We start from the raw sequence: 18,472 nt of genomic DNA, 5'->3' as shown, positions 1-18,472 counted from the left end.
ATGTGCACATCATCCTCCTGCTCGTCCCCGTGGGAGGTGTGATGTGCCTCTAGGTGAAGCTCGCCAGTGGGAAGAAGGAAATCCAGGTCCCTCTTCCAGATCTTCCTCGGATTTTAGCTTCCAGCTCATCGTCTCCCGATTTAGCTTCTTTTCCTGGGAATGGAGCTCTCCCCGGCTGGGGTGCTGATGGATGTGGGAAGGGCTGGGCAAGGCCCTGGGGCTCAGCTGGAGCCCCAATGTCCAACCAGGCCTGGGACACCTCCGGGGATCCAGGGACAGCCCCAGCTGCTCTGGGAATTCCAGATTCCCAACATCCCACCCATCCCTGCCCTCTGGCAGTGGGAGCCATTCCCTGGCTCCTGTCCCTCCATCCCTTGTCCCCAGTCCCTCTCCAGCTCTCCTGGAGCCCTTCAGGCCCTGCCAGGGGCTCTGAGCTCTGCCTGGATCCTTCCCTTCTCCAGGGGAACATTCCCGGGGCTCTGAGCTCTGCCTGGATCCTTCCCTTCTCCAGGGGAACATTCCCGGGGCTCTGAGCTCTGCCTGGATCCTTCCCTTCTCCAGGGGAACATTCCCGGGGCTCTGAGCTCTGCCTGGATCCTTCCCTTCTCCAGGTGAGCATCCCCACCACTCTCCCAGCCTGTCCCCATCACCCAGCGCATCTCCAGGCTCTCCCCCCGGCTGGCACCGCTCCGGGGCCGGGCTCCGGGGTTTTTTCCGCCCCAGCCCCGCCCCGGGGCCGCCCCCATCGCGCTCCGCCCGGCGGCGGCTCCGCTGCGCCCGGAGAGCGGCGGAGCAGCGGCGGGGGAGCGATGGCCGCGGTGCGTGCGGGGCCGGGGGCGGCGGCGGGGCCGGGGCCGGGGCGGTGACACGACCTTGACGCTTTGTCCTGTCCCCGGGCAGGTGACGAGGGGCACCGCGACGCGCCGCAGCCGCCTGAAGCGCTCGGACGGCAGCACCACCTCCACCAGCTTCATCCTGCGGCAGGTCAGCACCGGGGCTGGGCTGGGGGGCTCCGGGGGGCTCGGGGGGTCCGGGGGGCTCAGTCCCACCGCGGCTCGGGACCCCCGTGCGGAGCGCGGCGGTGCCGCTACCCGGGGATGCTCCGCGGATGCTCCGGGGATGCTCCGCGGATGCTCCGGGGATGCTCCGGCTCCGCTGGAGTTACGAGCCCCGCGGAGTTCGGGGCTGGGAGCGGCCCCACAGCCCGGCTGCGGCCGTGGTTCAGCCCGATAAACGCACGGATCGTCCTCGCCTTGGGCTCCCGGCGGTCACTGACCCGCTGGGCATTCCCTCCTTATTGCCCGGGACACCGGGAGATGCGCTTGGCGGCGGGAATGGAAGCTGAGGTTATAGTCATCTCCTGACTTTAGGATTTCTGGGGGGAAAATGGTTTTAAGTGTGTCACGAGCATCGGTATCTGAGGTCGGTGCTGCTCGGGGCTGGTTGCACAGCAGCCCTGTGCACCGCAGGAGCCCTGGTAGCCATCAGCGTGCTAACATTCCCTTTTCCCTTTTTCCTTTTCTGCCATCCCTCTCCTTCCCTTTTCCACCCTTGTTCCCAGTCTCCCGCTCCTGCCTGCCAGCTGTCCCTCGCTCACACACACGCTGACGTTCTGAGTCCCCTGAAGCATCACCCTCAGCTAAAACTGGCTGTTTGCAGTAAATATTATCCATTTCATTCCCAAGCACAGCACTCTCCAGAGCCTGAACCTGCATCCCAGGGACTCCAGCAGGAGCTGAAGGAGGCTCAGAGCAGAGCTGGGCCCTTGGCAGATCCAGGGACTGTGCTCAGGGCACAGAGCTTGCTCTGCCACAGAAAGGGATTGAAATAACCCAAATAACCCAGGCAGGTTTCATTTGGCCTGGTGGCACCTCCTTGTCACGGCCCCAGCCCGGAGCAGCCATGCAGTCCCCGTTTCCAGAGTGACATGTGAGAGTCTGACGTTCAGGGTGATCTGAGCCGTGGAGACTGGAGTTGAAACAAGGATAAATGAGCAGAAAGGCAGTTTTGGGTTATGCTGGAGGGTTGTGGCAGCCGAGGAGATGCTGCCGTGGGTGCTCCTGGGAGATGTCCTGGAGCAGCTCTCAGCCTGGCAGGGGAGCTGCTTCCAGAGGTGGGTTTGTGCTCCATGGGAATTCAGGGTTGGTGGTTTGGGCAGAGGGTCCTTGGCATCACCTACAACACCTGGTGGCCAAGGGAGCAGGACATGACCTGGAATTTGGGAAGCCAGGCCTCTCTCTGTCTGGTTTTGGGGGATTCCTTTCCCTCCTGAGCCTCCTGGGGTGTTACTGTACACATTGGATGGGCACTTCCAACTAGGAACGGGAAAATCAGGGGATGGGATGTTTTTCCTGCCCTTTACCCTCCCACAGGGAAGTTTTCCCTCATAACAATCAGGCTCTGGGAGCAGAAGTGGAACAGAAAGTCCCACCAGCAGGGATCAGCTCCAGGTAGCTCTGTGGTGCTTGTGGGTCTGATTGAAAAACAAATAGGAATCAGTGTCCCAAAGGAGTTTAAATCTTTTGTAGATCTTGTATACGTGAAAAACTGAGCACCAGCTTCTTGCCCAAGCCCACAATACCTATGGAAATGCTATCCTTGGTTTCCTTCTGTGCCAGGAGAGAAGCAGCTCCCTGGGATTTGAACTCATTACTCGACTTTTCATTATGTTGCATTTAATTTCTGGTTTCGAGCCATTGCTCAATCTAATTTAGGAAGGGAATAACGTTTGGAGGAGCTTTTGGATTTGCATTTTTTTTTTGTCCAGACCGTGTGGTGGGAAGCAGAGAGGGGCTGTGGGGTGTGTGTCCACAAGGACAGAGCTCCCAGCTCCAGCCTGTCCATGTGGGAAGCTGGCAGTGCCCTCTTTGCTGGGGGAGATGCTGCACTGGAGGGCACAGGTGGAGTCCTGTCCTCCCAGGATCACCCAGGGGTGTGCTGGAAATCAGTGGGATGATGTTTGAACACCCCCAAAAGGAGTGGGATCACCGCTGTCCTGGAGTGACTCCTGATGCAGGAATTCCCAACCCCAAATCCGGGGCACAGCCAAGGCTGGGAGCAAAGCTGGCACTGAAGGGGTCAGGTGTGGCCTTTGAGCAAGGAATGGGTGCACAAAACTGTTCCTCTGACGTGGCAGGTGCTGCTCAATTAGAGCCAAGAACCCCCTGAAGGGACAGGAGTCAATTATTAGACACTAATTAGGGCAGCTGGAAACATGTGCTTGTGATTCCACACAACGCCGGCATCAGAACTCCTCCTTGTGTTTTCTGGGGGTTCTGTGTTCCCAGCCCTTGTGACACAGGATTTGGCGTTTTCCCTTGGAATTCTGGCAGGATCAATTTATTCCCTGTGATTTCTGATGAGATTTATGTCACTGACAAAAGCTGTGACCTGTGCAGGACAACAGCAAGCACCCAGAGGTTTTGTCAGAGCATCCACCACTTCTCGGGATGCTGAGGTGGAAGTGCAGCTTCCCTTTCTCCTCCTTCTCATTTTTCTCCCTCTCCTCCTCCTCCTTTTACTCCTTCTCCTCCTCTCCAGGTATCTCCCAGGGGAATATTTACACATTTTGCTTTTTATTGACCCAACTGCAGCCCTTGTGCAGGTGAGATTGAGACACCTCCTCAGGCAGGGCTTCCCTTTGGAATGTTCTCCCTCAAACCTCAGGGTCAGGAGGGGCTGAGGGAGCTGGGAAGGGGCTGGGGAATTCCTGAGGGAGCTGGGAAGGGGCTGGGGAATTCCTGAGGGAGCTGGGAAGGGAACAGAGAATTCCTGAGGGAGATGGAGAGGGGCTGGAGAATTCCTGAGGGAGATGGAGAGGGGCTGGAGAATTCCTGAGGGAGCTGGGAAGGGAATGGAGAATCCCTGAGGGATTTGGGAAGGGACTGGAGAATCCCTGAGGGAGCTGGGAAGGGGCTGGAGAATTCCTGAGGGAGCTGGAGAGGGGCTCAGCCTGGAGCAAAGGAGGATCCCCAGGGATCTTTTCCCTCTCTGGAATTCCCTGCCAGGAGGGGACAGCCGGGGGGATTTGGGATCATCCCAGGGAACAGGGCCAGGAGGAGAGGGAACGGCCTCAAGCTGGCCCAGGGGAGCTCAGGGTGGATTTTGGGGAAATTCCTTCATGGAAAAAGTCCCCCAGCCCTGGCACAGCTGCCCAGGGCACTGCAGTCCCCATCCCTGCAGGATTTAAAGCCCTGTGGATGTGACACTTGGGGTCAGTGGTGGCTGCAGCAGAGCTGAGCATGGTCGGACTCGATGATTTCAGAGGATTTTTTGGTACCAGCAGGGCCTTGTAATAAAATCTCCTTGAACCATTCATAGGAATCAGTGGAAATCCTTCCCAGTTTGTGCCAGAGAATCCAAGTGAAGCCACTGAGTGTCCCTGAGCTGCCCAAGGACATTTAACTTCACACAAAACTATATTTAGACGTGCAGTTTATTTCTGGAAGATTTTTTGCTGCTTCTTTAAAGATAGTTGAGGTTAAAGCAAATTTTCTTTTGAGACTTAGTTACACCTGGTGCTGCATCTCTGGCAGCACTTGTGCTTCCCCTTTTTAAATGCAATTTTTCCTGTGAAATATTGAGAGGAAGAGAAGAGCAGCCTTTTGTGTTGTCAGAGCAGCTCTCAGGCCCTAACAACACTTCAAAGGCTGAGGACATTGTGACAAAAGAATTTAGAATCTTTAAAAAGAGTTTTGTGGCCTTGTTTCCACAGGGGTTTGCTCGTCAGTGACCATTTCTTGATGAACTTTTCAAGGTGCATTGGAATTCTTTCCAGAATTCTGCATTTTTTTTGTCTCAAAATCCTTTCCCTCAGAGCATCCCCTGGGGACTCTGGTGTCCCCTGGAAGCTGCTGGGAGCAGGGTCCATTCCAGTGGGAACCTGCAGTGATCCAGGCATTCCCCAAAATCCAGCGCTGATTAAATTGATAAAAATCGTGTCTGCAGAGGAGCAGAGCAGAGGTTCAGTAATTTAGCTCAGGATGAGCTCAATCCTGCCATGAGTCATTAATTTCTAAAATACAGCTTACTGTCATGGAATGTGATTATTCCTTAGGCTGGGCTCTTCTTTTCCTCTGTGCAGCACTGGGGAGCTGTTTAAGCATTTGACAGGTGAATAAAAGGCTGAGCCCTCTCTCCCCAGAGCAGCAGCCCTGGCAGGGTTGTGCCTCATCCCTGCTCAAACCAGGGTGCTCAACTCAGCCAGGTCGTGCCATTTGGTGAAAAAACAGCGGATTTAGTTTGTAAAAGTCAAGATTTGGCTTTGTAAATCCAAATATTTAGGTTGAATCAAAGAAGGGAATTAAGTCTAGAAGTGAAGTGAATGTTCCCAGGGTGTCTTGCTTGACTTTCCCTCAGGTTTGGGGTTTTCTCCTGCATTCAGCACCACAGAGTTTACAAAAGCTTTCCAAAAGGGCCTTGCTGGTGTCACAAAATCATGGAATCCTGGCACGGTTTGGGTTGGGAGGGACTTAAATCCCATCCCATTCCAGCTCCCTGCCACTGTGCCAGGGTGCTCCCAGCCCTGCCCAGCCTGGATCCTGTTGCTTTGAGGTCGGTTCCAGGTGATGGCTGAGGATGGTTTGCTCCTGCAGGGCTGCACTGGGACAATCCATGGCAGGAATTCCCTGTGAAGGACCAGGGAGCTTCCATGGAATCCTCCCCTGGCAGCTGGAGAGGAACCATCCCACCAAGGGGCAGGGCTGGGATTTTGGAATGGCTGCAGTGACCTCGGTGAGGAAATCCTGGGAAAATGAGGAGTCCAGCACTGCTGCCCTAAGGGTTCCAGGACATGCAGAGGACATCCCTCCATCAGCTCCTGCAGGATGCTGCCCCTGTGGATGAGGTCAGAGCCATGGTGGGACTTTTCCCAGGGTTTCCTGGAAGGAAATGGATGGATTTGGAGCGTGTCCTCTGTAGGGCTGAGCCAGGGGAGGGGCAGGATGGATTTAGGGAAAGGTTTTTCCCCCAGAGGGTGCTGGCATTGCCCAAGTTCCCCAGGGAATGGGCACATTCCCAAGTGCTCCAGGAGCATTTGGACACCAGGGATGCCCAGGGAGGGAATTTGGGGTGTCTGGGGCTGGATCCATGATCCTGGCCTCCCTTCCCATCAGGATATTCTGTGACTCCATGAACCTTCACAAGGATGAAATAAGATGAAAGTAAATTGATTTTTTATTTTTCCTTTTAATTATAAAGCAAGGAGCAGAAAAATTGGCTTCTCTCCTCAGTTCTGTCATCACCAGGGCCTCGCCAGAGCCGGCAGCCTTCTGCACATTCCCGTTTTTCCCTGGAATGCTGCGTGCCTGGGAATCTCCGTGGCACCACGAGGCTTAATTGAACGTTTCTTCACGTTCTAATTAAATCCCCAATTAAGCTCTCGCTCAGTTCTGTTAGGAGGCCACACTGTGAGTGCCACGTTGGCAAGAAAGTCCCGAGGGCGGCCGCGTTTTTGCCCCCAGCTGTTGATTTTTGGCCGGGTTTGGAGCTCCACAACCTCTGGGTGGCTCTGGGGGTGATGCCCATGCTGAGGTGCCACCATGGTGCATCTCCCATGGATTTGGGGTAATGTCCACGCTGAGATGCCACCATGGGGCATCTCCAGCAGGACTGGGGGTGATGCCCATGCTGAGGTGCCACCATGGTGCATCTCCCATGGATTGGGGGTGATGCCCACACTGAGGTGCCCCCATGGTGCATCTCCCATGGATTGGGGTGATGCCCACACTGAGGTGCCACCACGATGCATCTCCCATGGATTTGGGGTGATGTCCACGCTGAGGTGCCCACCATGATGCATCTCCCATGGATTGGGGTGATGTCCATACTGAGGTGCCCCCGTGGTGCATCTCCCATGGATTGGGGGTGATGCCCACACTGAGGTGCCACCATGGTGCATCTCCCATGGATTGGGGCACCATCCGTGTCCCCAGCACGGCAGGGCTGGAGCTCTGGGAATTTTTGGGACCAGAGGAATGACTGGGATGGCTCCGTGGGTTTGGAGCCGTTGGGATTGGCCCTTCCCAAGGCCAGGTCCTGCTCCCAGCAGATGCTGACCAGCTTCTGTCTCCATGGCAGCAAGGCTGGGCTTTTGGCAGAGCCCAAATTCACCCAGGAAAAGTCAGATATTAATAGAGAGCGACGTAGGGATGGAGGAAAAAATAGGATTTGGCTCCTCCTCAGCCCAAATTTGGGGGATTTGGGAGAGATCTGTGTGCCTGTATGGCTGTGGGTGTTTGTTTACGTGTCTCTGTGCAGCCTGACCTATAAAATTAATTCTCTTCAGCCGAGCGGTGTTATCCCAACCTGGCATTCCGTGCTTAGAGCAGCAGAATGGGAGCAGGATGGCAATGGGGGAGGTTCCAGAGGTGAGACAGGACTAAAAATGTAAAATATAAATATATAAATACAAAATTATATCATTTATGTCTATGTATTATATATAAAAAAATATATTATATAAATATATATTATATAAATATATATTATATATAAGTATAAATATATATAAAACATATTTTTATAAAATATATACAAGTATAAATGTAAATAAATATATATAAGTGTAAATGTAAAGATATATATAGGGTATGAATGCACAATGCTTCCCTCTATATATATAGATAGATATTTACAGATATATATATTTTTATAACATTTTAAATATATATATTTAAAAGGTTATAAAAATATATATATATCTGTAAATATCTATCTATATATATAGAGGGAAACAGATACACATATAGATATATAGGGTACTAATGCATGATGCTCTTTCTGTCCCACTTCAATATTTAATAGGAAATAATTTAAAAATACCTTTATAAACATGTAAATATATATATTTTTAAAGGTTATTTAAAAAATATATTAAAAAAAGATATATAGGGTATGATGCTCTTGCTGTCCCCATTCCTGGAAGAAGGAGTCTGGAATTCAGGAATCCTACATGACCTGATCCAGCCTGATCCTTCTGTTCCTCTGAAAGGAACAGAAACAGCTTTTTATCCTAAACCCTTTGTGTTTTGGGGGGCACAGAGCTGGAGAAAAGAGCTCCTGAATTCCTTCCTGTTGGGTTCAGGGTTAAGGGGGAAGCCTGATGAGAATAATCTTCCAAATTGGCTTTAAAAATCATCAAGCAGAGCTCTAGGAAAGCAAAATCTAAAATCCGTGAGCCACTGGCACAGTTTGACCATAACTAAAAAACATTAAAAGGATCTGCTGTTAAAAGGGGTTTGGGTGATGGGTGACAGGCAAAGAATCCCAGAATAGTTTGGGATAAAACCTTAAATTCCATCCCATGGAACATGGCAGGGACACCTCCCACTGTCCCAGGCTGCTCCAGCCTGGCCTGGGACACCTCCAGGGATCCAGGGCAGCCACAGCTGCTCTGGGAATTCCAGCCCAGCCAGGAATTCCCAATTCCCAATATCCAAACTCAACATTTTGCTAATGACTGATGGATACTTGGACAACTGAGACAATTTAGAGAGTGGGAATAAGAATGTGTCTTTCCTAAAGGACAGGGAGAGACGTTGGAGATCCCTCCTTGCCTCATTCTCTGCCCTGGTACAAACCCTGTGGGTTTTTGGGAGCCTTTCACACCTCAGCCCTTCTGTGGGAGGTGCTGCTCCCTCAGAGCTGTTGGGAATTTTGGTGCCAGCATTGCTGTGGTCCCTGAGTGTCCCTGAGTGTCCCCAAGTGTCCCTGAGTGTCCCCACTCCAAGCCCTGTGTTTGCAGAGGGACCCTGGGCTGGGGTTTGGTGAGATTTGGGCTGGAGGGTGTGAAACACCAGAAGGTTCTGGAGAAAACACACCCTGGTATTTCCACCCATCCCATTCCCACTGAACAATAAACCCTCAGCATTCCCTGTCCCTGACACTTCCATGAGGAGCAGCATGCTTCAGGGAAAACCTTTTCTTCTCCCAAATAAGAGATTTAACATCCTTAAGTGAAAATCTCTTGAATCCTGACAGTTTGCAGCGCTCAGCTCTGGGCTGTGACATCTTCTCCTGCCAGGAATAAGCTGTAAGCTCCCCTTGGTTTTCCTTGGATCCCGTTTTTCCTGAGGTTTGTGTGGTTTCCAGGCACTCTTTTCCCAGCTCATATCCTGCATCTTTCCCATTTATCCCTGCAAAAATCAGAGATCCCCAGCCAGGCAGGGCAGTAAAATAATTCCAGGCTGGAATTTTGCAAAAACCTTTTGAAAGCACTCCTTTGGAGATCAAGGTGATCCTTTTATTAGGGTAATTATTGGGATTTGCTGGCTGACCTGAAGCAGCAGCAGACAGCTGGATTTAAGCAGGAGAATCCCAACCATATCCTGGAGGAAAATCCAGTTATGCTCCTCTCTAGTGACTCCAGTATTGACAACTACAGAGTTACGTGTCCATTTGCAAAGAGGAAGGAGGATTATGGAAGGATTTTCCAACCAAATTCCATTGGTGATTTGGATTTGCATTCTGCTTGCTCAGGTTCTTGTGGTGAGTTACCTTCTCCACTTTTACCTCAGGGGCTTAGGGAACCTTCTCTTGGGGGATTGGGACAACACTTGGCATGTAAACGTTCACTCCCATTTTTGTGAGGTGTTTTTAGAGCCTTTTATACCAAATTCCCTCAGTAATTCAAAGTTCACAGGTGGAGTTTTGGAACTGAGAATTCCTCGGGGTGTTTGTTCCTTGGGTGATCTCTTCTGAGCAATGGGAACTGATTTTCCCATTAGGAGACACTTCAGAACCTGGTGGGGTTTTTTTTTCCTCCTCTCTTTTATCCATTGAAGAGGGATAAAAACACCCTCAGCACTTGGCATTTCTTGGGCCTTAATGACCAGTCGAGGTTAATAATGAAACCTCAGCCAGGCATTCGTCTTAGGGCTGAAATATTCTCCTGCTGCTTTGGCTTGGAGCATCTTGGGCCAGCAGGAGCAGCTTCTCCTCCCTCTCCCTGCTCCCCACATCTCGGGGCTGGGGGAGAAAGGCTCCATCCCGTGGGACAACAACTCTGCTCTGCTGTGGAGAAAGGAATGTGTCACCTGGGGGTGGCAGAGGGGACAGCTGGTGGTGCTGGGCTGGTGGGAGGAGAGGGATTCCAGGAATTCCAGATGGAACCCACATCCTTGGAGGAGAAGGTGGTGTGGGAGATGCACAGAAGTGAGGAACATCTGGGGTTCAAACCCATCGGGAAGGTGGGGAAGAGGAGATGGGAGAGGCAGGGAAGGATCCCTGTGGGATGGGTCGTGGAATTGATAAGGTTGGAAAACACCTTCAGGAACATCAAGTCCAACATGAAGCAGCAGCACCACTGTGCTCACCACTGAGCCGTGTCCCCAGGTGCCACCTCCAGGGACAGGGACCCCACACTGCCCTGTCCATGAACAAACCGATCTGACATTTACCCCAAACCTTCCCCAGCACAGCCTGGGGCTGTTTCCTCTCCTGCAGCCCATGGCCCTGCCCCTCTTCCATCTTCCTTCTCCTCCAAAGGCTCCCTCTGGCCTTGCCTTGGCTGTCTCCTTTTCACCAGTGCCTCTCTTTCCCCTGCACTGAATTCCAGCAGCTGCCTCATTACCCACTTGTGTACCAGACAAAAAGAGTGGGAAGAGGGGAAATCCCAAATTTTTACTACAGTAACTAGTTACATTCAGATAAGGACGGCGTGTGGGATTTTTTTTTTTGTTGTTGTTGTTTGTTTCTGTTTTTCCTGGGAATGTTGTTACTCTCTTTTATTTCCCATTCTGTGTGTCACAACTTGTGTTTGTCCCTTAGAGGTGACAGTGTTGGGACAATCCCTCCCTAAAAAATGAGAGCTGCCCAGTGGACAGGGTGTCAAATCAGCCAAGTGATGGGAACAGACTGAGGGATAATAAAAAAGAGCTCCCCAAAACCTGACAAAAACCAGGGGCAGGGAAAAAGTGAGAGGAAGGAGAAAAGGAGGGGGAAAAAGACCAAGAAAGGGGAGGTGGAATCTGTTTCTGGTTTGTGTGCAGAGAGTTGAGAGCACAAAATGTGGGTAGTGGCCCTAAAGAGTGGGTGATTCTTTCATAACTCATCTTCTGTCACTTCATTCCCCCATTCTTTGGTGTTCTGGAAGGAAAATTTTCCCTTTTTCTTCAGGGAGCAGTTGCATGTGTCCTAGGCACACTCACTGGGGCTGGAGCACCTTCCTCTGCTTTCATCCCTTTTTTTCCCCTTTCTCTTTTCTTTCTGCTTTGGTCCTTTTTCCTTTTTCCCCTTTTCCTTTTCCTTTTCCTTTTCCTTTTTTCCCCCTTTTCCCCCCTTTTTTTCTATTTTTTCCCTTTTCCTTTTTCCCCTTTTTTCTCTTTTTTTCCCTTTCCCTTTCCCTTTCCCTTTCCCTTTCCCTTTCCCTTTCCCTTTCCCTTTCCCTTTCCCTTTCCCTTTCCTTTTCCTTTTTTCCCCTTTTTTTCTCTTTTTTCCCTTTCCCTTTTCCCTTTCTTTTTCCTTTCCCCCCCTTTTTTTCTCTTTTTTCCCTTTCCCTTTCCCTTTCCCCTTTCCTTTTCCTTTTTCCCCCTTTTTTTCTCTTTTTTCCCTTTCCCTTTTCCTTTCCCTTTGTCCCTGCAGAGTTTGGATGAGGATTGGTACAGAAAGTGGCACAAGGGGACAGCAGAAAAGCCACCAGGAGTCACCTGCTGCCTCGTGCCACACGATGCCCTCTCCATGGACACTCTGCATGTCCAGCCTCTGCCCCTCTCCTTTTTCCAAGGGATTTTTCCAGGCATGTAGTTGTAGGTTTTCTTCATGGCACTGAGATTGTCTCAATTTCAGCACATGGTCGCTGTTCTCTCAGGTCCTCCACACAGGAAATTTCCTCCACCCCAAAGCCTCACCAAAGCCCATCCAGCCCAGCCTTGGGCTCTCCCAGGGCTGGGAAATGTTTTCTGGATTTATTTTCTGGATTTATTTCATCCACTCAAGGACTCTTGTGCTCCAAACCATCCCCAAGTGGGGGAGCAGCTCTCGTGATCAATCTCTTGATATTTTAAACATCTCCATGACCGTGTGCCCTGGCTCTCTCTGTGCTCAGGGATTCAGGAGGTTTTTGTGGGTTCCTGGAACCCGTGCTGAGAAATAACTGAGAACCCCCAGAGTCTCTCACCTTTCCCAGGTCCTGCCAGCCCAAGTCCAACTCGCAGTTCTTTCACCTGCAAACCCTCTCCCTTTTTTTCACAGCTGCCCCAGGTTCCTGTGCTGGTTCCACTTGCAGGCAGGAAAAGCAGAGTTGGGGAATCACAAGTCGCTGTAATTTATGCAGGAGCAGTGTGGGGGAAATCGCAGCCCACTCCTGTTCCACATAAATTATGGATGTACCTCCTTGGAAATAGCTGCAGAGGGGGTTCAGGGTTTTTTTGGCTAATGAATCATGCCCTGAATTTCTACAGTACCTACATTGACTCAAATGTCTCCTTTTGGCCCCACCTTTCTTTTTTACATCATCTCTAAACTTTGGCTGAACTCGCAGCTCCGGATGCTTCTTTATTTTCCTCACCACAGACCCATTCCTTGAAGAATTCTGAAGAATTTTCCCTTTCTTTGAAGAACTCTGAAGAATTTCCCCCTTTGGAAAAGGGGCTCCTAAATTTGCTTCCCCAGGGGAGAGTTTCCATCTTGTGCTTTGCAGATCTCTGAAGAGATCCCTCAGCTGCTTTTGAAGGAATAAATGAGTGTTTAGGAAGGTGCAGTCTGCTCTTGTGTGCAGATATCCATGGATTTAGAACCTCTGGAGCTGTGGCCTTCAAACCAAGCTCCTGGGCAACACAAAACCTTGGGAACTGAGCAGGGAAATAAAGGAATTGGAAGATATTCCTGAAGGAAGTGAAGGATGCTGCTGCTCACCCTGTAAAATATAGATATAATATTGATATTTGGGGGTATAAAATATAGATATAATATTGATATTAGGGGGTATAAAATATAGATATAATATTGATATTAGGGGGTATAAAATATAGATATAATATTGATATTTCTGCAAGCTGAGGGGGGATTCAGAGGAATGCCACTGCAGCAGGGGGAACATCCAGCAGCAGGGAGCTGCTGGGGAAGGGTTTTGGGGAGGGTGTGGAAGGTGAAGAGAAGTTGTTGGGAACAGGAGAAGATGGAACAGCTTTGGACCTAAAATCAGCCTGCTCCAAGGATACAGAACGTTGTGGAAAGGAGGAGTGGAAGTGTGATTTTCATGATAATGCAGGAGCGGGTGGAGGGCGTAGGCACCAGGAGAGGGGTGGAATGAGGAGATGGAGGGGGGAGAGGAGCTGAGGGAGGGGGTGGGATAATGGAAATCAAAACCCAGTCCTGGAAAACCGCGTGGATTTTGCCACGGATGCAGCAGGCAGAATTTCAGGATGCTAAAGAGAGATATAGGAATATTTTATTGTCTTGTGCAAGGAGCCTGCCTGGGCTATATTTAACTGGTCTTTCATGAGGAATCTGTGCAGTTTCCCCCGTTTTATGTCATGTTTGAAGCACAATTATTTCTGTTCTGGTGGAAGGTGTCGCTGCCCATGGCACAGGATGAGCTGCAGGGTCCTGTGCCATCCCTCCCAGCCTGGCACTGACTCTGCCACATGCAGCTCCGGGCCCTGGCCATATGCTAATGTAAAATATGCTAATGAGCAGCTAATGAGCTGAATTCCAGCATCAGTTCCCTGGGGTTTGGGGAATTTCAGCTAAGTCTGGCTTGGAGAGGGGTAACTTTGCTCTCCACAGCAGTTCCAAGCTGTGCCTTTCTCCCATTCAGGTCTATTATTAGAACCTTTCCTTGGTACAGTGTATTTTAATAAAATTCCTGGGTTTTTTTCCTATTCAGTTCTATTCTTAGAACACTTTCTTGGTAGGGTATGCTTTAATACAACCCCAAACACAATGCACTGTGCTGATGGTTTCTGTCAGGACTGTGCCTCTGGACTGGTGCTGCTGTGTCCACCCACATGTTACTGCTTTGGAGGGGGTCAAATCCTTTGTTCCTGGAAAAGCCCTTTTGGGGTTGTACCTAAAAGGCAACATTTCGGGGTGGGATGAGCTTGCACTATTCCTATGGAAGCAAAATACTGTGCAGAGATTTGGATCCTGTCCCTGATTTGGATCCTGGTTCTGGTTTGGATCCTGGTCCTCATTTTGATCTTTGCTGCTGTCTTTTGCCTTTTTTTTTTTTTCCTTCCACCCTCATGCCATCAAGTGCAGCATTTTGTAGGAACAGACAATGCTGAATTTCATGGGAATTAAATATCTGATTCTAGAAAAAAACAGGATATTTTTATAGTTTATAAGAATTTCAGACCACTGGGACATGTATTCACTTACACAGAAAGTCACTAATTACCTTCTAAAAGCCCATTTTCACAAGGTTCTTCCTTATTCCTTAGTTTTTCTTCAGGCAGGTTTTGAGAGGCATTGGTGGAGTCTGCTCCCAGCTTCTTGTGCAGTGTCAGATTAAAGATCCTCTTGATTTACCCGAAGGAGTTTCATGGCTGTCACATACACAATTCCCATTTCTTTACAAGCTCAGATCCATAGGAAAATCCAGGCAGGAGAGTCACTAAAAGGAAGAATCCCATGCCCGGTGTGGATCTTGGATTTCTGGGATGAAACTCTGCAGTTCTGGTCCAAGCCACAGGATGGGGATGTTGGATTGAGGCTCGCTGGAACATCCCGGTGTTCAGCACCTCACGGCTTCAAGTCCTTTTCATAATTTAAATGTGGGTTTTCTATTTTTCTGTTTTCCCATTTTTTAATGTTTTTTTATTTTTCAATGTCCTGAGCACAGAGTGCTCAGGTGCAGCTCTGCCTGGAGCTGCAGGCTCTGGCTGCCCAGAACTCATCAATAACTTGTAACTTATCAATAACTATCAATAACTTGTAACTCATCAATAACTTGTAACTTGTCAAAAACTTGTAACTTATCAATACCAGAGGCAGGTTGGATTTTTTTTTTTTTTTTTTGGTTGAGTGGGTGGGTATTTTCATTTCTCTCATTTCTATATTTTCATTTTTTTAGGCAGGGATGGATGGGATTTTGGGAATTGGGAATTCCAGGCTGGGCTGGAATTCCCAGAGGAGCTGTGGCCGTCCCTGGATCCCTGGAAGTGTCCCAGGCCAGGTTGGAGCAGCTGGGACAGGGGAAGGTGTCCCTGCCATGGCAGGGCTGGGATGGGTTTGGATTTAAGCTCCTTTCCAACCTAAAATATTCCATTATTTTCTGATTGCATTATTCCCTTTTTTATTCTTCTATTTACCCCACAAAACAGCGTTGTTTTATTGTGATTAGCACAAAATGTTCAGCTTTAACTTGTCTCCTCACAGAGCTGTTGGTTTATGGTAAAGTTGCACAAAAATATTTTGTCCTGAGAGCAGAGGATGGGAATTCCAACACTTCTTTTTCAAGGAAGAAGATTCCATGTTTTTAGCCCATAAATAACTACAAATCCCCAGTGGGCATTGTGGTGGGGTGCATGGTGACACTGCTGAGATTTGGGGTGATGCAAATTAAAAATTGGGGCTTTTTAACAATAAAAGCTTGGATTTTCTTCCAGATTAATCTTTAAAAAAAGAACTGGCAGAGGCAGCCAGATTTGCCAATGCAAATGACCCCATTTGTGCTGCTTTGACACCATAAAACTGTGAGAAATCAGATAAAAAGAGCACTCAGAAGGTGCAGTTTTCTCAGCTGACTTGCCCAACTCTTGATGTTCCATAGGGAAAGGTCTTTAATAGGGAAAATGAAGTTATTCCCCCATCCTGCCTTTAGGATTTCTCTGGGGAGAGGCCACTGCCCTGTTCTCTCCCTGGAAGCTGCAATGAGAGCACTTGGCTATGTCTGAATCACAACTTTCCCCAAAAAATATTTTCCATGTCCAGCTGTCAACTCCCCAATGTTCTATTTTATACTTATAAATTATATATTTATATTTATAATACTAATTTTTATATTCTATTCTATATTATTTATCTTTATATATTCCATTTTTTTAAAATCCAAGTTTGCTTGGAAACTTGCACATGGAAACCAGCAGAGGATAAGGTCTCCCAAGGTCTTCTCTATGATGACTTTATAGATTAATAATTAAATACAAGAAATTAATTTATGATTTCTAATAAATGTCCTGGGAATGTGAGCTAGGGCTGTCTACTCTCTTTATCCTGAACTGGTGGAACTGGGAATGCTGGGGGGAATCTCAGCCTTTGGTTTGTCTTCTCAGAGCCCTAAAAATGTTCTGCTGATGTCAAATCTCTGCTCTCTCCCCCTCACGTCGTGGAGCACGGGGAAAATCTGGGAAAAGCTCTAAAGATGGAATAATTCTGAGTCATGGAGACACTAATAAACACTCCCACACGCTGGCAGGGCTCAGGTTTGGTTATCCTAAATAGCCATAATTGCTGAAATTCGTCATATTTGGTGATTTTTGGGTTTGTTCACTAAATCAGGAGTTTCAGGAAAGCTGGGAGAAATAGTAAGAGAATATTTATTTATTCCCTTTGCCCAGAATTGTGCAGCAATTATGACAAAACAAATTTATTCCGGGTTCTGCCGATTGCCATGGAAACCCACACGGAAAATAGCAGTCCAAGGCCACTTAGCATGAGAAATCCAGAGGGCTCATCCCTGATGAACTGATTCCTGCTATGGATTTTGGGAAAAAACCCTCCAAATGGAGACATTTCCCTGGGAGCAGTGGGAATCCTCCCAGGGAAGGCAGAAGATGCTCTGGCTCGGGGCGTCTCTCCTGGGATATCCAACCTTCTGAACTGTGCCACAGGATTGGGATTTTTGGCAATTAGGGAGGGAGGACGAGTGGCTGGGCCAGGCAGAACTCCCAGGTGGGAAGGGCAGGATAATTTTAGGTGTTTCTGGGAGGCAGAGCCGTCAGTGCTGTGCTGGAGCTGCAGTTTGGGGCTCTGGGCTCAGCACTCTTGGCACCCACTGGGGTGGGGGGACCTCGTGCAGGTGGGGTTTGGAGGCTGTGAGGAATTGATTTAGGGATTGTCCTGGGATCATTTGGGTTGGAAAAGTTCTCAGAGATCATCGAGTCCAACCATTCCCTCAGCACTGCCAGCACTGCCCCATGTCCCAAAATGTCACATCCATAGGACTTGAAATCCCTGCAGGGATGGGGATTCCACCTGAGCCCCTTTCCATGAAGGAAATTCCCCAAATCCACCCCGAGCTCCCCTGGGCCAGCCTGAGGCCGTTCCCTCTGCTCCTGGCCCTGTTCCCTGGGATGATCCCAAATCCCCCCGGCTGTCCCCTCCTGGCAGGGAATTCCAGAGAGGGAAAAGATCCCTGGGGATCCTCCTTTGCTCCAGGCTGAGCCCCTCTCCAGCTCCCTCAGGGATTCTCCAGCCCCTTCCCAGCTCCCTCAGGGATTCTCCAGCCCCTTCCCAGCTCCCTCAGGAATTCCCCAGCCCCTTCCCAGCTCCCTCAGGAATTCTCCAGCCCCTTCCCAGCTCCCTCAGGAATTCTCCATTCCCTTCCCAGCTCCCTCAGGAATTCTCCAGCCCCTTCCCAGCTCCCTCAGGGATTCTCCAGCCCCTTCCCAGCTCCCTCAGGAATTTTCCCGCCCCTTCCCAGCTCCGTTCCCTTCCCTGGCCCTGCTCCAGCCCCTCAGGGTCTCCCTTGCCATGAGGGAAAAACCAAAAAGTGGAGAAAACATGAGGGAAAAAAAAGGTGCAGGAAGTTTGGGGAGGGCTCTGCTGCAGAGCTTTTCTCTCCTGGATCCTCCTTTGCTCCAGGCTGAGCCCCTTCCCAGTTCCCTCAGGGATTCTCCAGCCCCTTCCCAGCCCTGTTCCCACCCTCAGGACTAAAAGCTGACCTCAGTTTTTCCCAAACCAGCTGGAACCACTTTATCCCTGGGTATATTCATTTTTAGTGATGTAACTGTGATTGTTGAAATTTGTAGCTGTGATTTTATTGAAATCAAAGAGAATTTTGATTTCCCCCATTGTGCTGGAGAAGCTTCCAAATGAAAGCAGGGACTGATGGATTGATTTCTGATGTTCCTCTGTCTCCAGAAATGGAAGTGTTGAAGCAAGCATTCGGTGCTACCCTCGTGCTGAAGCTGAAGGACTTTCTCATCCTGTGCAGATTTTGTACATCACTGGTGTATAAATAAGAGCTTTGTGCTCTGAGTCATTCCGGGGGAGCTGCAGAGGAGGGAGACCTGGCAGTGCCAGCCTGGCTGTTCCTGGGCTCCAGGAGCTCGGGAAGGAGCTCTGGCACTGCCCAGTCCAACTGCCCCAGCAGGTCTGGCTGAGATCCGGGCACAGCCAGCAGGGAATGGTGCAGGAGAGCTGCTGGGGAGAGGCAGGCAAAGAGTCACAGAATATCCAGCCCCTGTGGGGATTTTGAATGAGTTGGAGGCAGAACCTCTGAGTTTTTTAGGTGGTGTGATTTATTTTTCTTATCTTCTACCCAGGCAGGAAGGGTGAGTTGGGCTCACATCTTCACTGCACGGCTCAG

General features: G+C 49.7%; 1 protein-coding gene across 5 annotated transcripts in view; it reads left to right on the top strand.

Annotated features, from left to right (window-relative positions):
• Positions 1 to 745: 745 nt before the first annotated feature.
• Positions 746 to 18,472, top strand: part of CACNB4 (calcium voltage-gated channel auxiliary subunit beta 4) — a 79,361-nt gene continuing 61,634 nt past the window's right edge. For 4 of the 5 annotated variants that reach the window (XR_012056870.1, XR_012056869.1, XM_030278177.4 and 1 more), the window contains exons 1-2: positions 752 to 818; positions 901 to 984. Coding sequence is in view for 3 of the 5 variants with exons in the window: in XM_030278177.4 (XP_030134037.1) it covers positions 810 to 818; positions 901 to 984 (93 nt within the window). In the remaining 2 variants the exon portion in view is untranslated. Of the gene's footprint in view, positions 819 to 900; positions 985 to 18,472 lie in introns of all 5 variants that reach the window. The other variant, XM_030278180.4, reaches the window with a different exon arrangement.

This window comes from Taeniopygia guttata, chromosome 7 (genome assembly GCF_048771995.1).
Source record: "Taeniopygia guttata chromosome 7, bTaeGut7.mat, whole genome shotgun sequence".
NCBI lineage: Eukaryota > Metazoa > Chordata > Aves > Passeriformes > Estrildidae > Taeniopygia > Taeniopygia guttata.
The sequence above is the reverse complement of the archived record's forward strand: the minus strand, read 5'-3'. Positions and strand labels throughout refer to the sequence as shown.